Source organism: Pelecanus crispus, chromosome 6, assembly GCF_030463565.1.
Source record: "Pelecanus crispus isolate bPelCri1 chromosome 6, bPelCri1.pri, whole genome shotgun sequence".
Lineage (NCBI taxonomy): Eukaryota > Metazoa > Chordata > Aves > Pelecaniformes > Pelecanidae > Pelecanus > Pelecanus crispus.
Genome location: NC_134648.1, coordinates 50,337,462 through 50,359,560, shown reverse-complemented (window position 1 = coordinate 50,359,560; position 22,099 = coordinate 50,337,462). Strand labels below are relative to the sequence as shown.

The window sequence follows — 22,099 nt, the reverse complement described above, 5'->3', positions numbered from 1 at the left end:
TTTGCAGATCTATATCTCTTTCTTGAGATGATTAAACCATTATTTTGTTGGAAGAACTCCAAAAATATAAATTGAAAAGTACAGCAATGATTTCAAAAATTAAAAAATAGCAGTATGGCACCATTATGAGCCAAAAAAAAGGGAAAGAAATATAAAAGAAACTAAAATATCAATCACCAAAAATTCATGCGGCACAAGATGAGGTGAAACGACAGAAAATGTTCTTCAAATATATACAATGTATATATCTATCTATATATACACGGAGTATGTGTGTATATATCGATGGATATACCTGTATAAATTTTTTATTCTCCCTGCCCCGCCCTACCCCAAGGCTAATTGGTAGATGAAACTATCAATTAAAAGTAAACAAAAAAATAAAAGGAAGAAAGAAAAAGCTCTAACAAAAAAGAAATTAACGTGCTTTGTTCACCAAGAAATAACAATATCATGCATCTGTCCACGCCAGCGGGATGCCAGGGTTAGATGAAGGCATGAATTTCTGTGTAAACATGTGATTGGATGATAGGGGCTACCGCTGATATTGGTCATTTATTACTTTAGCATATACACATATAGATATAGATATATATGCACACTGTATATATAGCACATATATGGATAAAATATCCTCATGGGTGGCACCTTTGGAGCTTACATAGGAAAAAAGACCAATATGCTGAAACCCAAACTCAGTATAAATTCCTAATATAAAAAAATAAAACAAAAATTCCTGTAAGTCATCTGCATGATTGATTAGTAAAACTTGTTTGTTTGGGTTTTGTTTGGCCATAAGACCGTAGCTAGGAAATTCCATCAAAAAAGTGATGCTATTATATCTTGGGAAGTGCCATGGATGAATCTCCCTCCTTTGGGTCTGTATGGTATTCAGCCTGTGAGATGGGAAACCTACTTCTCTGCGTACTCTGAGGCATGCACCTAACTTTAAAGGCCACTTCTTGTTCACAGCATGAGAAACAGAGCAGAACTCCTGCTTGACAGAGGGAGAGACTGGAGGTAACTGGGCACTGGATTGGCTGGGGACGTTTCTCTGAGGAGAGCAATGAAAATTCCCTGGGTACTTCAAGAAGGTTGATGTAGTTCATGGAGGACAAGTGCCAAATCAGCACTTCTCTTGGTTTCTTCAGTCAAGGTTTCTTCACTTCCAGCATACTGCTTTTTGTACTGTGCTGGCTGCTTGAAGACTCTTGGAAGAGAGATTCTGCTTGTTTTCTGCAGATAAATCTCTGACCCAGGCAGCCTGCAGCTAGCTGGGTCTCCAGCTTACATGGGTGGAAGCTTCATTGTCCTAGCCCATGAATCAGGAGCCTGAAGTGGATGGGTACAGGCCAGTAAATTATAGATACGGACAACATACCTGTAGGATATGTGTCTCCAGTGTATGGTATATGCTACAAAACACTCTGTAACTTCCAGTACAAAGAACTGCAGATTTTGGTATCTCTATTGCTGTCTCCAGTCCCTCCTGGGAAAGGCTTACCAGTCTGATTACACAATGCCAACCTTATGGTATATGAAGCCTTTTGGGAAACACAGCATAAATTTCTCTGGAAAAAAATCACCTAGGAAATTGTTGGGCTGATAGGAAGGGAAAGCTGGCAACTGCACCAGGGAAGAAACATGGGCTGTGTCAAGCCAGGGAGGTAGGATTAAGACCATTTCAAGAGGTTGCATTATGGGTTTCAGGCTAACCAGTGAGTGTCTAGGTCTTACTGTTTTGAATAGTGCAATGAGCAGCTTGGGCTATGATCCCAATCAGCTGCCCAGCCACCAGCATCCAGCCTGCCTGATGCCAGAGCACTGCACTAATGGACATGCTTAACAGGACCAAGGGCAACGGTATGAGGAGACAGCAGCAGCTGCTGTCAGGACAGCGTAACTATAATCCTCAAGGATTTGAAGTCTCAGTAAGATCAGATTGTAGGGGTGCTCCTTATTTGACTGCAAAGAGATAAATGCTTTCTTTCTTCACAATGGCACAGTGCTTCCTAGTTAGGAGTAAAGATATTTCCCTTACAAATCTTTCATTCTCTGAGAGTGGCTGAATGACCAAAACGCCACCACAGAGCTGTGTCCAAAAGCACAGACTCAGAACCCTGGCTTCAGCTTTGAGGAACTTGAATATTTGAGCCTCACGTTTCCCTGGAACAGGCCAGAAGAGAGTCCTGTACTCATACCAGAGAAAAGCATCATGTTTCTGGCACAGAAACCAGAAGATTTTCAAACACACTGGGACAAGTGACATTCCCATAGTGATAAGAGAGGAACTGCTCTCCACTGTACATAAATGTATCTTCAGGGTAGATGAACAGTTTTATGCCCTCTGTATCGTTTACAGTAAGCCAGTCTGGGAGATCTAGGGATCTAAGGATAGCTAGGCTTGTCTGCAATAAGATGGATAGCAAGTATTTTTTATCCCTGAACCTCCAATGGCTTCTTTTTCATTATGTAAAATACAGATGGGTTTTGGATTCACAGCTGTCATTGCCACCACTTGTTAGAACAATTCCTTATGCATACATATGTGTCTATGGGGAATGCCTGCAGGCTACCTCAGTCAGGACAGGTCCTGTGACAGCTCCTGGCTTCTAAACAAGGGGATCTACAGAAATCACTTTTGGAAGAGAGGCACAGAGTGGTAGCCAGCCTGCTACAGTGAGTGTCTCAAGATAGCCAGGAAAATCCTAAGGGGAGCAGAGTGTTGAAATTGCCTTTACACCATCTTCTTTTAAAGAGATGCAAGTATCCAGATGCAGATGATATGCTAACTGAGATTCAGGTCTTGGATTCAAAAGACAATCAGAGTTCAGTTGCAATAAAACCTTGCAAATAGTTCTCATACGATATTTAGCCTCAAAAAGGACATGATTTTCTGTCTTTTGAACTATCTTTGAGTACACCAAAACCAAAGTCTTTAAAAGGACTCTGTCCTGTACTGCCTCTGATCCAGGACCAAGACCAAAGTAATATATTTAGAACTTGGGGTTTGATTCTGACCCATATGAAATCTGAAAGCTTTTGATTTGCTGGGCAACATTCTCTGCTGCCCTTGTCTTGGTTATTGAACAGCAGGTTCATAGTGATGTATATCATATCTCACAGCTGCAGCAGTGAATGCAGTAACCTTTGCATTACTGGACCATGGCACTGAGGGTGATGGAGGGCCAAGTCCTGGTGTTTGGCAGAAACTCAAGAGCTTTAAAAGCTACACATTATCAGAGCAACAAAAAGGAGCCTGTGCTCGGTTAGGTCATTTAATTTTCAATTTGCTGCAAAAGGGATCAGGCAAGCCAGAAGGCAGCGTAAAATACACTGACCTGTCAACAGAACAGGATGAAGCAACTTCAAATGGGCCCAATTAAGAAAAAAAAAAAAAAATCAAATTTAAAAAAATCCAAACCCAAACACTAGAAAATACAAGCAAGATAATCCAAATCTTTTCTTTCCACGATGTATACATTTAAGTACCAGATCCTGGCCTATGGCCAGAATCCTGACTTGGCTGGTGAAGTGTAAAGGCAAACATATCTGCTCAGCCAAGCCAGCACCACTGGATTTTGATAAGCCAACTCAGATTGCTTTAGCGCTCCACAGCAGAATGGGCTGCGTGAGTGCTTTGATACTTGCTGTATTGCAGACACCGTTCTACCTTCCCTGGGTGCACTGGGAATTGACACAGTAAGATAGACAAAGGAACCTAAATGAGGAGCACCATAAACCTGTTGCTTTTCCTTCTTATTATGATGGAATGAGCTAACTTTATGCTTTTGGAGGCAAAAAGGACCTGCATATCCCTCCTCCTTCTGGCGACTTTGTACACCAGCACCTCTGAGAGCAGAAAACTCAAAATCTGGATGTATAAATTTAATCAGCAAGGACCATCTGGGAGACTTTTTTTACATATAATCAGGCTAACTTTTATTCTCAATGCCACAGTAATTCCCACGAAAAGATTCAGATTTCAGTGGCTCATGTGGACCACCACCCTATGGAGAAGTAGGGTGTGATAAAAGATACTGGGTGAAATTTTCAAGAATGTCTAGTAGTTTAGGAGCGTACCTTCAGCAGATTTTCAGCAAATCATATTATTTTACACAGCAGATATTCAAGAGTCTGTAGGCAACTATAGGTGCCGACTGTAATGCTTAGCAGGATTTTCAAAGGCAAGTCATTTTTAGAAATTCAGTTTGTACCTGTTTGTAGCACTAGATTTCTAACTGTGTCAGGAGAGAGGTATTTTTAATCTGGAAATGTTGCTCCAAAGCACTCTGAAATTTCATGCTAAACATCCTGCTTTACCAAATTTCTCCTCAAACTTAGACTTTTCCACTGGCAGCACAAGCTGAAAACATTGTTATTACAATTTCTAGCAGTTGAAATAATTGTGATTTCTGCGTTGAAACATAAATGACAATAATGTACAAGAGGAGGAGTCTGATAAAGATCTCGTTTTCCCTTTAATTGAAATACTTGGCAATCAGAATAAAAAAAAATGAAGTCTTGAAATGTTAGTGAAGCTTTAATGAAACGATTCCTATCCATTCACTTGCATTATCAGTTGTGGTACATTAATCCTTTTAGCATGGTCCTATTAATCTCATGACTCACTTTCATGATAATCACCATGCTCGCATTTCATTACTACGTTTATTTAAATCCCAATACCCACACTGTTTATGCTTCACAATCTAGTATTATTTGGACTGTTTTTCTGCCAGGTAGGGAGTGCAAAAACTCATAGAGATCTGTGAAAAAAGAGATGGGAGTAGGCTGAGCTATCTGTTAGCACCAATCGTTGTGTCACTGCCTTCCCTGACATCACTGGGAAGTCAAGAGTACAGGTGGAAGTTCCCAGCTACAAGGCAATGCCAATCTCAGGTTACTGCAGGACCAAGTTCTACCAAAAAATGCAGGTACAGCATGACGAACTGAAAAGAAATATGAAAGCACTAGCCTGGGTAAATTTTAATGTTGTTATTGTATTAATCAAATGGCTTCGGGAAACTAGAAACAGAACATTTATAATGCTTTCTTCAATTTTTTTTTAAAGAAAAAAAAAATCATCCCAAATAAAACAAAGCAAAACCAAACAAAACAAAGCAAAACAAAAAACCCCCCTAAACTATTCATATGTTTCACTTTTAAGGACAAAAGATTCTAACCAAACTCCCTCTTTTTCTTTTAAATGTACACAGAAATTCCATGATGTCTGTTCTCTATTATAGAAATGCTTAACTGATGGCAAGCCTCAAAAAAGAAGACTTGAAAAAGCCTGTAAGAAATAAAATAGACTGCAGTTGCCTGCTGGATATCACATCATATATCTCACCAGAAAGAACAGCCATCAATTTATCAAAATGTATCTGAAAGGGGGAAGTTGAGTCAGTTCCACATGGCCAGTCCTTCTGACTCTTTAATGGATACATTTTGAAGCATCACTGCAGATAACAGGGCAAGAATTACTACTAATTTTGTTATGTTAGAACTATGTTTTGGTGCTCCCCAATTTCTTTGGGGTCACAGGAAACAAAATTAGTATAAATACATTACCATGTTAACTGTATTCAAAATCCCATGGACAAATGTATCCTTTTACAGTCCATCTTCAGAGCAATTAACAAAGATTAAACAATGCTAATAACCCATTATTGCTTCACTTTTGTTTCTTTTTTGTTTTTCAAACATTCACCCTCCCCACTTTATAAATCTTTATTATTTGTCACATGCCACATGGATATTTTTGCTTTCCCACTGTGTCAGTGAAGTAAATGCTACAAACGTGAACTATTAATTAGCTGGGATCACTTTCAGGAAGTTTGGCTTTCCATGCAAACAACTTTATAGGAACCAAATAGAGACTACATATCTGCATTTTGCTGTTGCCAAGTCCATGGGATCTGATGCTTGGCTGTATAATTTTTATTTTCTATACAGTGTATATATACGTAAGTGTATATATATACACATATACACACATATATATACATATATAATTATATATGTATACATTCACACACATATAAATATATGTATGCATTGTTTTTTGCAAATGAAATCAGAAAGCAAGCAAAACAAGACTGACCTGACTTACCTGTACTGGGCTCACAGTCAATGAAATCTTCATCATCACTGGAACACTCAGCTGATGAAACGATGTCATCTGTTGTCTGGCATGTGAAGGAAAGGAACGAAGGAAAAAGAACAGAGGAAAAAAAAATATAAGATACTTGCAAGTCAAGAGGCTGTTACAGAGGCAGCTAAGTAACCTAGAAAGAAAAAATGTTTCCGAATTGTAACTTTAAAATGTTTTCACTTGTACCAAGGATTCCAGATATGTCTGTGTAAATGTGCCCTCCATGGAGCTGGAGTCCCCTGCCGGAGAAACAGTGCTTATCCTGTGCTGTTGAATACTTCAGGTGTGCGCAGGCGCGGTGTGCCTGCCGGGCTCTTTGGGTGAGCAGGGGGATCGCACTGTGCAGGTGAACACAGTAAGTACAGTGGGCTACACCACCTGCTTGGCTGGCAAACCATCCTCCGACTGCCAAAGTAGATGTGTCCTGATGGAACATGCTGGGCTCCTTGATAAATACCAATACCACGCAGGGCCCACCAGAAGGCACCTACCGAGAGACTTACCGTATGTGGCATGTTCAGGCTGAACATGCTTTCTGCAAAGAAAAACATACAAGATAGGCAGTACCCTTTGCTGTGTTGCTAGATGCATCACTCTGAGGCAGCAGTAATTCCTGCTCTGCTAATGCACCTCTTGGGCTGGGAATCCTTTCTATTTGCCCTGATAGTAAATATCTGTGCAACCCATTTGTTGCACGAAGAAGAACTACTGCATGTGTCAGGTATGCCCAACATGCAACCTCACCTGCTTGCTTGCCAGGTGAACAGGGATATGGCTGTGACTGGGCTGACAGGCTGGAAGTCTGGTTCTGAAAAGCTTAAACCAAACTGTGACTATTCTTGGCCCTTACAGGTTTCAGCACATTCCTCTGCATTTCCAGCTGGTGATTTTTCTTTTTTTTTTTTTTTTTTTTTTTTGCTGCTGGTCTAATTAATGAGCAGCATGTACTGCAGCATGTTAGAGAGAAGTGTACTGGCGTCTCTTCCCAGCAGCATCTCCTGCCTGTAATTGCTGCAATTAGTTGAATTAGTAATGCAGACCATTAGGGAGAGTCTGTGGCAGCCTCTGGACACAGGTTGTAACGTTCCTGCACACAGTGCAAAATTACCCCAGCTCTGCAGCATCGGCTCAGACCATGGCTTCTGCTGAAATTGTCTCGTATTTGTCTCTCTCCCTTAACAACTTTTTCTTGCAGAGAGCTGCCTATTCTGCTGAGCAGTAGGATCAGTGGGATGACTCCTGAAGCAAACGGACTAGAATGTTCCTCACCAAGCAGGAAGCATTGCTGAAATCTCAGCTCCTCAGGAGCAGGGCAGCTGTATTTCAGTACACTGTACTTTAGTACTCCAGGTGAATATTCCTGGGAATCTCACATCATGACAAGCCTTCCAAATCCTTATTCCTGAAAAAGACTCTCCAGCTTTAAATAAGGTCTTTTTTACATTCCTATGTCTGCTATGGCTGTCTTCAACATCCTGCATGTTCTCTCTCTTTGCGTAAGTGTTCTGAGGTCTCAGCCTTTTCTTTAGCCTCCTCTGGTCCTAGTGCTAGCAAGTCCCTCTGTCCCCTCCCAGAAGGTCCTTGCTCTCCCCCTCTCTGTTTGTATTTGAGCTATCACTTCTGGAAAAAACCAGAACCGAGCAGTCAGGCAGAAAGTTCAGATTGAACCTGACATTCCTTCACTCTTGATTTCAGTGGCTTAGAGTCAGCCAAGAAAGAAAAATAGGATCGGTCGACTGTAAATAAAAATTCTAAAAATAGAGTATCTGTAAAAACCAGCCATGATGTAAGGGAATCCCTATCGTATATGTTAGTCTTACCTCAATGGGGAGGCAAGATTAAAAGGAACTGGAGGCAACACATACAAAGCAATTTCCTGCCTTACATGCTAAGGTCATTTTTTTTAGCATCTTTCAGTCATAGAAAACAGAAGAACATTGTTGAAATCCTGGTGACCTCTCTTAAAACAAAATGGCTTTAAAAGTTCGTCTGTTCAGTGAGAGGTCAGGAAAGGAGGAATGCACAAAATACAGATTTACTTTCTACAATTCTTCTGGTCCTGTCACGTATATTTTACAAAGCATTGTTTATCCCGAAGGACACCAAATCACTTTATGACTTATACAAACAGTGATCACATCCTCCGCCAGTGAAATGCAGCTGTCCCTGGGTAGAAAGATATTATTTTTTAATTGCACCACAGTAAAGTAATTTAGCACAATAAGTCAACAAGACTATACTGCAAGAGATTCTTTTAAGTAGGTGAAATGTAGCTAGTAAAACTGGAGATTTATATTACAGTTGTCTAAAGCACTTGTAAAAGAGTGTTAAGGATAGCACTGTGAATAAAGAATAAATTATCCATCGCTACTAGAAGACCTTGCTCAGACAGTGCTAAAACTCTGGCAATTTGTGTTGATTTCCAGTTTGAATTTACAGCATGTGAATTTTGCTCTTAGTTGAAGATCTGACAATTCACATATAGGGTCTCATAGAAGAATAGTGATGATTTCCTTCAAGTAGGAAATAAACATAAAAATTATAACAACGTATGGTTGTCACTTATCAGCTGCTATACCTATCTACTTACTTGCTCATATCTAAGGGCTTCATGCAACATTAGCTTGGAATCAGATCCAATTGAATTGACGATGTGATTCAGTATGTGTAAAGAATAAGGAATTCCTTTATAACTGTTTTTTTCCCTCTTGCTTATTAGGGGCATCATATGAAACCAGAAAGGTAGCATGTCCAGAAAAAAACAGGTGGTATTTCTTTATACAGTGTTTTGGGGTTTTTTTTGTTTTTAAACTGAGGAGCTCCTTGCAACAGGATACTGGTAGGTAATAAAGGTTTAGCTGTATTTTGGAAGTGAGAAGCCAAATTAAAGGTAAAACCATCCATCCAGAGCTATTAAATAGCCCATACCTAGCCTGGGAAGTCCCTGTGCCACAGACACTGAAGACCACAGAAGCATCACGATTTGCGTTGTCCTGTTCAGGACTCTCTCCCCGAGGCCCCATACATGGCCAGGGCCAGCAGCAAGGCGCTGGCAAGGTGAGCCTGTGCAGCCTGCCAGCCACTCTCATGTGTGACAGATCCTGAACATTGGGGGATGAAGAATTTTGAAGCCAAGATGAGTTCTGAGCACGAGCTGAAAAGTCACGAAGCCTGGCCCTTGTTTATCTTCTTGATCAATTTCCCATCTAACAAGCAGCTTAAGGACAGCACATGCAACATATTTCTGCTGCACTCCGAGATGTGTGTTCTAGATTTCCTGCTATAAAATCCTCATGCAGCTTGTATTCGTTCTGAATGGAGAAGGGCACAGTCAGCCACACGCAGACAAAATGCAAAGTGTGATGTGCAATATTCACCAACTCTGACCTGTGTCTGCACTTTTTCATGACTGGTTCCACACTTGATTCTATCAATTAATCTCTGTCCTTTTCTCCCCATCTCCACTGCATGCTATTTCCCCTGATATTCCAGTTTTTCTTGCTCTGTGATTGCTGTTTGCCCCATGCTGCTGATTTTGTATGTATAAAAATGAGGGTTAGAAAAAGATTAAAACCTCCAGAAGTGGTGTTAGAGTTAAGGTCATTAACGAGATCTCTAGAAAACACAGAAAAGATAGAGTACACTAATCTGTCTTGCCATTTCCTATCTTGTATTTTTAATCTCAGTACTTTCCATCACAATTCATCACTAACTGATTTTCCAGTTCCATCACATATTGGTTTTCCATGCACCTTCCACTCAGACACCAACATCTGAATCATCCCAGAGGAATACAGCTATTTCAGTGAGAAACAGCAGTAAATTCCTGACCACAGAAACAGAGTCAAGGAAACCTCCAGAAGACCATAACTTCTTGTAACTGGAATCTGTACCTTTCAAAACCCTCCTGGACCTGAGAATTTCCACTGGCTGATTGTTAAACTTGCTGCTTCCACAAGACAGGAGAGGCTAGTGAGCAGAGACCCCAGAAATCTCTCCACCAACATCATTTCTTCTCATCAGAAATGGCTTACTGTGAGGCAGTAAGCAAAAACAGTGATTCTATTTCTGGTTCCCTTTCCCCATTTTTGAAATGGGGCTGGTTATACTCACCCATTCACCCCAGGGGAGGTAAACGGGTTAATTCTTTAGTGTCTGCCCAGTGATCTAGACATGGTAAATACTAAGCATTCTTATGTACAGGCCACATGATAGTAATGAAACTTCTACATATGCTATGATGGAAACGGTATTTGTGTTTTCATTTGAAAGAACATGAGAGAGAAAATATTTTTCTATTCCATATATTAGCTAAATTCTGTATTAAAAATAATAATTCATACTATACTATTTTAAAATATGTATTTCATTTTTAAAGAATCCCAGCTTTGAAATTACTTGGCCCTGTATTGAAGGCCATAAAACTAAAGATAGGTATTATAATAACTTTCAATAAAATCTCTCTCTGGCAGGAACCCTTTTTATTCCTTCCTCTGAAAGATTTTTTATGGCATTTATATTATTATTTTTTCTCTCCCTCTCTCTAGTGTTTAATGAAATTGCCTTGGAATAAAACCGGGGTAGGAGAAAGTGCTAAACTCTGAGTCCACCCTGGAGGATTTATGGGCATATTTACCTTCAAATTCTTTCAATTTCACTGAATTGGCTCCCCATTCCTTTCCATGAATTATTAGTTCTGTAATCACCTCCTCCTAATTATTCACTCTAAGGGCCTCTTCAATCTCTCCACGGTGATGGTTCTACATCTTTGTTCATTACACTGTACGTACTGGTGTGGGATGTAAAGTGCAGGGAAAGTTGGGATGGCGTGGCAAGATCTGCTCAAGATGGCTCCATTCCTGTCTGATTCTTCCAAGCACCCAAAGCCCTAATTTATGCATCAGATCCACAACCTTTGCTCCTTTGTTCTACACAAAATGACAGGTGCTGAATCTTCCTTTTCCCAACTGCGAAGTTTTTTGACACCTTGCTCTTTGGGTGCACCATTATTTGAGAAAGATTAAGCATGCTGGGTAAAATAAGTCCTGTCACAGAACAGCTTTATGAAATTATAAATAACACACCCAAGAATGATGGAGTTCTCACTTCTAGTGGGAGAGAAAAGACAAGGACCCATAAATTCAAACCCCAGACAAATTCCTCCAGAAGTACATACTTGGCAGTTGCCTCACTTGGGGAAGTAGGATTCAATTTTCGTACTTGTCTTTTGTTTGAAACTCTTCTGCACACTGTACCCATTACTTCCAATTCAACACCATTATTTGAAAAGCAACACTTAATGCTTTGTTGCGAGAGAAGTGTAAATCTCTTTGCCACCAAGGAACGACAATTTACAATCCTTCTTGAAATATAACCACCACAAAATGCCAGGCACAAATATCTTCCCAACAGTGGAGAAATACAGTTGTATTAATCTGAGCAGTGCATTTGCCTTTCACACCTAAAATGTACAGAGCTGAAACTCAACAACCTTTTCTTAAATCCGACCACTTGATGTCCTCCACTGCTCCCATACTGCTGTATTTTCTAAATATCTCAAATTCTTTATGGAATATGGACAATGTACTGTCTTCTATGACAGCATACAGTACAAATGCTCCCCCAGAATGGCAAAATATTAGTGATGCTGTTCTGTCTTCCAGGAACCAAGATGTTACTTTTGGCAAAGAACAGGCTCAAGGCATTTGCTGCCTTGCCAAAAGAAGATAGCAGAGGAAGTGTCTGTCTCATTCGGTGTCATTTCTAGCTTGAATACATCAACCTTTTGTACTTTGACAACTGGGCTTTTTAAAGAACTTGTATTCTGTTCACACTATTCCAATTACATGGGAATCCTTCATTTGTCCTTTCTACACCTTATATTTGTTTCTCACTTTCTATTTAATCTTTATTTGCAAAATACCCTGGAGTTCATTACAGTATAGCGGACCTGAGAGACTCAGCCTGGACAAATTCAAGCTACTACATACAGATAGAAAGAATCTGCATACAAATGGGAAAATATTAGAAATGTTGTGAAAACCATAATGAGGTATTATAAAAGAAGCTGCAATTTGGGACTGCATAAACTTTTAAGGAGAGTCCTGGATCTGTTATCTTTTGCTAAAGGGTATTAATCCTCTCCAACTCATTAGCACTGGATAGTACAACATGTATTTTCTTATCACAGCACAGCCACAGCCACAAAGATGTGCAAGCCCTTTGTACCCTGACAAACTGGTGCTGAGGTTGAGTCTGCCTCTGCAGAGGCAATGCATCAAAGAACATGAAACTAATAATTTTTCTTCATATAGCTCACCTGAGGTGAATACAAAAACAAGAGGGCCAAATCCTCTGTTGGTTTAGACTGGCATTGATTTCAACCAGGCTACAACAATTTACAGCAAGAGAGCATAGCTTATTACGTTTTGTTTCGGACAAGTCAATGCCAAAAAGTTTAGAGTAACTGGAGGCAATTCAGAGAAGAGCCACTGAAAAGATGAAAGAACTGGAGAGATGTATGAATGAGACAGGATTAACAAAACTAAACATCAGAGCTTGACTTAACAAGGACTAAAGGTATGATAAATGTCTACAGGTGTCACAAGGGTGTAATAAACATCAGGAAGGAAGTTGAACTCTTTAGGGTGCTTCAAAAAAGTAGTGGATAAAATTAAGCCAAAAAAAGTTAGGATGACTTTCAGCAAGAAAAATCTCAATAGTGATCTTTATTAATGATGGAGAAGTCTCTGCAAGGAGATACCAGAAACCACCACTACTGAGATTAAGCAGTTGCCCAAGACATTCAGGTATGAATACCATTAATGTATACGCCCTAGTAAGGAAGAACTTGCCCCATCTATCTTCAGTCCAACCTAATTCACCCTAAATCAATGCAGTATTTGCATCCTCTCCATCACTATGTAATACAAACACATCATTACGCATTTCTCTCTGTCATTCCAAAGCAGGCCGTAAAGCTATCCAGCACAGCCTTTCAGCTAGTTGTACTTGGAGCAAGAAGATATCACTGTTGTAGACTTGTTCAGACCATGGGAACAAATGCATCCTTGTGTTCCCAGGACCCTGACTGGCTGGGAGCTAGTAGGCAACCAGCAGGTATGTACCCTTCAACAGTAGCCCAGCAAAAGTGCATTTCCTGGCTGCGTGTTCCTGGCTAGACATAAAAGCTTATTTGCTGTCAAATTATATCATTAAGTAGGGATCATGAGAGAGTTACCCCTTAACAAAATCAGCCATTTGTCCATTACTACAGCAGACAAGAGATGAAGTAACTAGCCAGTTAAGTAAGAGAAAGCAAAAAATAATCCCCCCAATTGTGTGTCAATCTAGAGTCATGGGCAGTCATGTTTAAAAGAGCCTTGAAAGCTGAATTAGTCCTTTGTAAACCAAAAGCCTGTCTCAATAGAATCAATAGTTCATTAAGACTGTAAAGCCAGACTCTTCTTGACCAGGTCTGATGCCAAATTTCAGGGACTTTGTTCTGTGCCTAAGCTATGCAAAGACAATGGGGAAAAATCATGTTTCTGCCTTTTGTCTCTGCTGGCAGTGGGAAGGGTGATGATGTTGTGAGGGGTGTGAGCAGAGGGAGAAAGGGGAAGGGAGGGCAAAGATGGGAGAAAGGGAAGTGGGGAGGATTAATCCATCTGTTGTTCACTCTGACAGGGGAAAGAGAAGTATTGAACCACAGCAGCTTAACCCAACTTCAATGTACCTTCCCAAAAGCAGAAGGAATGTAATGCTACGTGGTGTTCTGCTGATAAGCAAATCCTTCTAAATCCTTTCAATTTATTTCTTGGCCTGAAGAAATTACATACTATTTATGAGCTAAATAAATAAATAAAATTTCATCTCTGGGAATCTAGATTGGTTGTTTATTGATTACATATGCACAGAGTCACTTGCTTTTCTGTTTCTTTTCTCTCCCAACAGAACAGTGCTCCCTTTGTCTTGATGTGGTAAAGGATCAACTGGCAAGTGTTTTCCAAACTATTCAGTGTAACCCTCAAGATTTGCAAGAGTTTTGGACTGGACTGTGAAATATAATTTCTTGGCTTAAACACAAAAGATACAGCCTTGGCATGAGAGGAGACTCTTTTCCCCACCCTTATCAACCCACTGCTCCTTTCCACATGTATTTGCCTGCTTCCAAAGAAGCACCTTAAAGATAAAAGTTGTGTGTCTATACATTGAAATCATTATTTGAGTATAGTGCCTCTCAGAGTAATCACACAGGAAGAATTTTCACACTGAGTGTCCTTTTCATCATTTGATACAGCTTGTTCCCCTTCCCTATCACATTTTTATTTCTTATTGAAACAAACATGTCAGTGGAAACAGAAACCATCAGGCCTCTGTTTTAAGCATAACCCCAGTCATGCAGATGGTAGTGATGGTGAAAACTCCAGAAGAAAGGTACACTATGTGTACCACCATTAATTAAATCAACTAAATCGCTTAATCCTAAAAATTAAGCCATTACAGCTGAACCCACAACAACTCCCACCCTGAAATCAGTGAGAGCTGCTGGAATGACTAAACTGCTGAAATTCAGGCACTGCTCAGGAGTTTGACTTTCAGAAAATCACACTAATTTACACATTTTTTTTTTCCCAATGCTTGTCCAAGAGTCTTCAAATGGAAGACATTTCTTTTAGGAAATGCTCTGAAAATAGTTTCAGAGTGGTCTCCTGTGTGTCGTGATTCCCTCTCAGAAAAACTGACAACCAGCCAAATGCACTGGGCAGCACAGGCTTCAACCTCCCCCTCTCCTCAGCATCTGCTTAAAGCAGGACACAGGAAGCAAAAGCTGAATAAAAATTTTCAGAGGTATGTAGGAAAAAGACAGCCTGTTGCCAGAATTTAGCATCCTGCCGGTATGGACCCTAGTCCTTGATGTGCACAGTCTGATGTATTAACTTAAACTGCCACAGAAATAATTTTATTAATCTGCTGGGGTATGAACTACACTTGCTGAAGAACAAACACATTATCTACTTCACCAGCAGAAGGGCAGGACAGATCTCTGGGGAGCAGTAACTTCTTATATTGCCCCAGCCCAAATTGCCAAGGACACTGAATCAGAGCTCTAATGTTGCTTGATTTTATATTCCTGATACTGTCATAAATTCACTGTCTGACGTCAGGAAAATTGCCTCCTTTCCTCATGCTTCTGTTTACACTGCTACAAAGAGGGGAGAAAACAACTTCTCTGCTTACTTGGCATACAATCAGAATTTTAGTAAACATTTTACGTTCTCAAAGCAAAGCTTAAGTAAAGAAAAATCCTTTACATTTAGTAAAGGGAAGCCTATGTTTCAGAAAGTTAGAGACTCAAATGATCTTAGATGAATCAGCTGCCCTTTGAAGACTCAGCCTCTAGTAAGAGTAAATGGATTTTCTTTGCGTGCTAGCTTGCACTTAATAACTATGTCAGAAGAATATTTTTCATTTACACTTTGCTCCTTTGCTGGAAATCAATATGTCGTTTGCTGGCATTTTCTCCTGGACATCTTTATTTAGCTTGTCTTTTCTTCCATGGAGGGGAGGGAGTTGTATTTGATTTTGTTCTGTTATTGATTGGATCACTCTGAGCAAGAAATAAATAACTAAGTACAGCACAGTAGCTTTAATGACAATCTCTTAAGCCTCAAAATCTGCACACCATGTTGCACTCCCCCCTAACACAGGATTTAAAAGAAACAAATCCATAAAGTAAGGTTACTATGTAGCAAAGATGCAGACACATATGCAATTTAACTGGCATTTCTATTTATGTGTTCATTAATAAAACCACATAAGTCCTGCTTCTATTTTTAAAGCAGTACTCCTACCCCCACCTAGTGCTGGGATCTCATAATCTCTTACAAATGTAGCTTAATGAGAAATTAGAGGTATGGGAGACCTTCTCCCAGGAGACATCTTTCACTGGAGAAAATCTGAGCACATTCACATATTTATCACTCATGGCAAGTGATAGTATGGCCTAATAGGTTGCACCCAATCTGCAAAAGCCGAAGCTCCACGCCAACCCACATCACCCCTCCCCATATCAGATGGGAAATGATTGGTAAGCAAACCCCAGGGGATGAATAGTAATCACAGTAATTTTCTTAACTTGGGGAGTACTTTGCCTCCTCGCCTGCTTCTCTCTTAATTTCTGCTACTCATTATTACATAGCCCACAAAAAGTTGGCGTATGTAATGGTAAAATTCATAAAGGAGAAAATACCCTGTTCTATGGTCCAAACCATGGCGCTTAAAATCTAATATGACAGGGTATGTTATTCATAAAGTAACAATAAACATAATCACTCTGAATAAATGTGCCTTAAAACAACTTCTGCAGTTATTGTAAGTACCTCTGAGTCCAATAAGATAAACATCTATCTTTGAATATTTGCATTAATGCACTAGACTACTCTTTCCAGATAAATATTCCTCTTTCTCTCCAAACATGAACACGCACTTAAAAGATGGCATTTAAATACTGCTACTTACAGGATTCACACAGCTCACAAGGGGAAGAGGGTTGCCACAAACATTTAAATGCAGAATAAATAGAATGCAGAATAAATATAAGCAGAATAAATAGATGAGAATAAACCCTGGACCACTAGGTACACATCAGCACCTAGAACTGCTCCCCGAATAACATATACACAGAACAGTTAACAAAGGAAAATAGCCACTAAATACCTACATATAAGCATATACACAGCATACCTGCTACAAAAAGGCCATAAATAGTTTTAGTTTATAAACAAAAGGAAAGTTCATAAACACAAAGAAGGTCACAAAGGTGGCTTTGGTAGAACACAGGTTTCCTAGGAACAGTGACAGCCTCTTAACCACAAGTCCTTCCTCTCTTAATATAGGATATAAAAGATTTTCAGCACCTAGTACAGAAACATCTGTATACACAACAGAAGGTATATATTACCATTAACTTATTAACACACTAACATATTAACATTAGCAGGGTCAAATCTAATAAAAATGAAGTTAAACAGTTCTAGACATTATTCCACCCAGGAACACCTCTGCCAAATATCTGATGCTTAAAAATAATGCTTTTTTATCATTAGCCTTTCTTCTTTCTTTTTGATATGTGAATAGACTAACATAACTTTACTGGGGGGATACAGAACTGACTTCACACCACATGTTAGCAAAAACCAGCTAACAAAAAAGTAAACAACCCAAATCAGTCCCACCACCAACAGGAATCATGGGGGAAAACTTAGGTAAGTTAGAGACACAAGTTTGCCCATTCTTTTCTAATTTGAACTTAAGGAAAGAGATCTACAGAATACTCCCATCAAACATGTACCCATCAGCTTACAAAACATACTTGGTCCATCAAGTATTGATAAAGCTAGGTAAACTTCAACCTCCTGAGCTACTGAACATAACAAATGCCTCCTGGGATCCCATTAAATTTGAACTGAACTTCACTTAAATGCCACATCAAGTGGTCCACGCTGCAAACGGTTGTCATGCAAGAAAATTCTGCCATTGGGTAGGCAGACTCCTATGCACAACAAATATGGTGAACACTTATCGCCGCTGGGTTTCTCTGCAGCCCCTGCTTAATCAGAACATTTGCTCTCCGTGATGGATAAGAAGGCCATTTTCCTTGCTTATTTATTTAGCTCTCTATTGAGTTTGATTAACTGTAGTGAAGGCAAATCAATCTTTTGTGTTTGTGTAAAATGAAAAAAAGGAACAAAGTTAGCTTTAATGGCCCAATAGATGCTCAGCTGGAATGCACTTACCAAGCGAGAGAGCTAGACAAAGGAATTCAGGCAGCTTTAAACACCACCGGGAACATGCTGAGATCATCTATACTTCTACCTGTTTAAAGGCAAAAAAAGAAACCCACCCCACACCCAGTGAAGAGGCTTGCTGTTTCTCTGCAATTCTGTCTATATGGGCATCAAGTGCTACAAGGTTTTCCTCTTGCATCCTTCAGATTTCCATGGCCAAAGCTAGGAGACGCTAGGAAACAAGTATCCAAAGGAACATTGTCAGAAAGAGAGGACAAGAAGGTCTAAATCCACTAAATCCTCCACCATCACTAAACTTGCCTCTAAACTCAGATTTGTTGTAATGTAACATTTTTTACATCAATAACCTCTCGTAACGATTGTAAGATAGCATGGAATTCATACATGAAATGAAGAAGCTTCTGTGTAATGAATTTGAGTGAGACACCATTTCAAGGTAGCACTCTGAGAAAGTCCTTCTCTCATACATTCTAATTATAGTGTTGACAACAGTGGAAATCACAAAAGAAACTATGCCTGATTTTATGCAAGGCCCATTAAAAGCCTTTAGTAATATACAGAAGTACTCAGACCTTCCAGACTATGGCCAGCCAAGTATTAGCCCACATGGAATTTAACCTCAGTCTTAGCAATGCATAAAACAGGACAGCTTGACCAGCACAGAGCCAAAATGTAGCAAGGGGTGTTCCTTTCTCTATGGTATCATTATTGTAGCTTTACTTGGGCTATCCAGAAACAAATCACAGAAGTCACTGACATTGAAAGGTGGTGCCTTCTGGCATTTTTGCCACTTAATTTTCAGACCTAGGCCCTACTCACACTAGAGAGCTTACTGGCATTGCAGCCATGCTGGCATATCCAAGGTGGCAGAGCTGCTCCCTTTAGATCCAGCAGTGCTGACAGAAGGGGTTTTGCGGGCAGAGTTACACACCTCTGAGCATTGCAAGCTAAGCTGACAAAAGTTGGCATAGTTATAACCATATCAGGCTTTCGACTGGCAGCAGCATGTAAAATCAAAGCATGTGCATTTTTGCACTCTGGGACACTGCAGCGACACTGACAGAACTTCGGAGTATAGCACTGTGTTACTCTGAAATGCTTCAGACGGCAAAACAGTTTTTAAAGAATCCTGTAATTGTCTCTGCAGTTGTGAGTAGGCATATAGCTTTGTCCTGGTTTCGGCTGGGACAGAGTTAATTTTCTTCCTAGCAGCGGGCATAGTGCTGTGTTTTGGATTTAGTAGGAGAAGAATGTTGATAACACGCTGAGGTTTTAGCTGTTGCTAAGTACTGCTTATGCTAGTCAAGGACTTTTCAGCTTCCCATGCTCTGCCAGGTGCACAAGAAACTGGGAGGGGGCACAGCCAGAATAGTTGATCCAAACTGGCCAAAGGGCTATTCCATACCATATGATGTCATGCTCAGGATATACACTGGTGGGGAGATGGCCGGGGGGCAGCGATCACTGCTGGGGGACTGGCTGGGCATCGGTCAGCAGGTGGTGAGCGGTTGTATCACTTGGGTTTTTTCCCCTGGGTTTTGATTCTCTCTCTTGCTGTTGTCCTTTTCATTACAATTTTTTGTACTATTATTATTATTTTATTTCAATTATTAAATTGTTCTTATCTCAACCCACAACTTTTCTTACTTTTGCCCTTCCGATTCTCTCCCGCATCCCACTGGGTGGGGGAGGGTGAGCGAGTGGCTGTGTCGTGCTTGGTTGCTGACAGGGGCTACACCACGACAACCTGTCAGCACACCACGGCTTCATTTTTAAGATAGTGAAGACGCACATGTATCTCTTGGAAGCAAACATTTATAAGCTGCTGTGAGAATACTTGGAGGAGAGTGCTGTGTAAAGCATCAGAAGGAAGATACCGTGATTGTATCCAATTTTTTGTATTTTGTGAGCAGAAAGACGCACATGTCAAAATGGAACTCCCATATGTACTGCAACAAACTGTTATGCGGGGTTGAGGTAGGAGGGACCTAAGCAATACTCTTCTCTCTTTAATGTTTCTGAAATGAAGTACTGGAAATGACTGCACAGTCCTACAGACTGGGACTCCTCTGTAAGAAGGAAAGGAACTTCCTGCAAATTCTCCTCATCAGTGGAGAAAACCCGCAGTGCACATCTACAGAAATAAATGGCAGCAGAGCTTAACACCATTCATCACCAAAGGCAAACGACTCTCAGAAAAACAGCCCTGCCATGGTGGACTACCAGTATGCATCCCGTCAGAAAGCAAACCTTGCTTTCAGACAAAACACAGCTTTTCCAACAGGTGCAGAGAAATGCTCTGTAACCTCTATACCAGGCAGCTTTGAACCTCAGCACCTCATAGGTAGTGGAACAAATTGCCTGACTGGTCCCAGGATATCCCTTGTACCTAAGTCTCCCACTTACCCACAATGTGCAAATGATCGAAACAAATGCTACAATCTGACACCATGGAGCTCTCGACAGCTGTCAACTCATTAAGTTCTATTCACTGGCTTCCCACCTCCTTGCCAATGTATTACATAAATTGCTTTTTAGCTGGCAGCCTTTCCCTTTGCCTGAAACCAGTTTGCACTGAGCATGTTTAAGTCCATTGTTTTTTTTTTTAAAAAAAAGCATTTATTCTCTTCCCTTTGGTGATTTGCCTTGCTCTGCAGCAGTTTGAATGGGCTGCAGGATACTGTTTCATTATCAAGCTGCAACTGGAAATGAATATTTTATAGCAGCTGAATGGAGGTTTGGCTGTAAATGACTATATCCTAATTAAACAAAACAAAAGGAAGACAGAAAGAAAAATGAATTTAATTAATGAAATATTGATGCAATTTACAGACAAAGGCCTTCCCATTTAGAAGGGAATTCCTGCAATGTGAATTTTATGGAGAGTTGGAGGTTCACTACTTCCTTCTTGATTTATGTAGTGATGTTTCTCATATTTCATTTTTGCCTTTTTCAGCCTCTTTAAAATACCTGAAGGTATGTCTGGTGCCTGTCCATATGAAATCACAGATGCAAGTGCTCCAAATGCAAATATATACTTATAATGACTGTGCATTAAGAACACGTAAAACCAGAGCATAAGTGTAGTCATGCTTGCTCAAACTCCATCTAAGCCTTGATTCCTGTCTCTTGGCATTAGCCAGTTATTTATGTTTGTTCACAGAGAAAGGATAAACACAAGAGAAACATGCAGAAGTACTTTTCTCTCACATATGCTAATTGGAGTGGCAAGCATCAGTGAGGAAGTGGTTATACCTGCATCTTTATGCTGCATAGATTTTGTATTTCACAATTCTTGATGGGCTTTTCTACCACAAACTGGCATATTAGCTTTTAAAATCTATTTATATTTTTTTCTACAATATTGTATGGCAGTGAGTTCCACATTTTGTGGAAAAGTACTTCCTCCTGTTTGATCTCAGCCTGCTGCTGCTTTATTTCACTCCTCAATCTTTGTTGTATGAGAAAAAGCGAGCAGTCATACCCTAGTCACAATTTCTCTGCACCATTCTGATTTTAGAGACCTCTGTTATCACTGTTTGGTTACTGAGTCTTCAGCCTGACGAATGCCAGCCTATTTAACCTCTCCTCATGTGGAAACCATTGTATATCCTTAATCATCCCTGCTAATCTCTTCTGCTGCTTTTTTAGTTGTCATAGATTGTTTTTGAGAGCTGATGGCCAAAGCTGAGTGCAGTGCAGAAGGCAAAGTGCAACACAGATTTACACAGTGATGTAACACAATGGTATTTTCAGGTATTTTTTTTCCTAATATTTTCTATATTTGTTTTGCCTTATTGAATGTGAATACATGTCCAAAAGTAACCAAATCTGGCCATTTGTCAGCATAGAAATTCATTTTCAATGTTCAGTGTAGTTAAGCACATACATAAAACAGTGCCCAATAATGCATTTCTTCTGTTATGGCCTCAGTTTCTGACATTTTTTAATTAAAGGCCCTATAACAGGAGGAATTTGTTGATTCTTGAGATGCTTCAGAATGCCATCCATTGAATTGTATATGGCAGTGGGATCTACAAAGAAGTGATAAAGCATTTGAGAGGATGCTGAATTTCTCAGTCATTCTAAGGCCAACGAGCTGACACCTTTCCGATGTTGCAGAAGGCACCTG

At 40.0% G+C, this 22,099-nt stretch overlaps 1 protein-coding gene across 30 annotated transcripts in view; it reads right to left on the bottom strand.

Annotated features, from left to right (window-relative positions):
• NRXN3 (neurexin 3) overlaps positions 1-22,099 on the bottom strand; it is a 1,006,895-nt gene that overhangs the window by 31,758 nt on the left and 953,038 nt on the right. For 14 of the 30 annotated variants that reach the window (XM_075711861.1, XM_075711857.1, XM_075711859.1 and 11 more), the window contains one exon: positions 6,116-6,191. In XM_075711861.1, coding sequence (XP_075567976.1) covers positions 6,116-6,191 — 76 coding nt within the window. Of the gene's footprint in view, positions 1-6,106; positions 6,192-22,099 lie in introns of all 30 variants that reach the window. The other 16 variants (XM_075711855.1, XM_075711860.1, XM_075711864.1 and 13 more) reach the window with 2 other exon arrangements.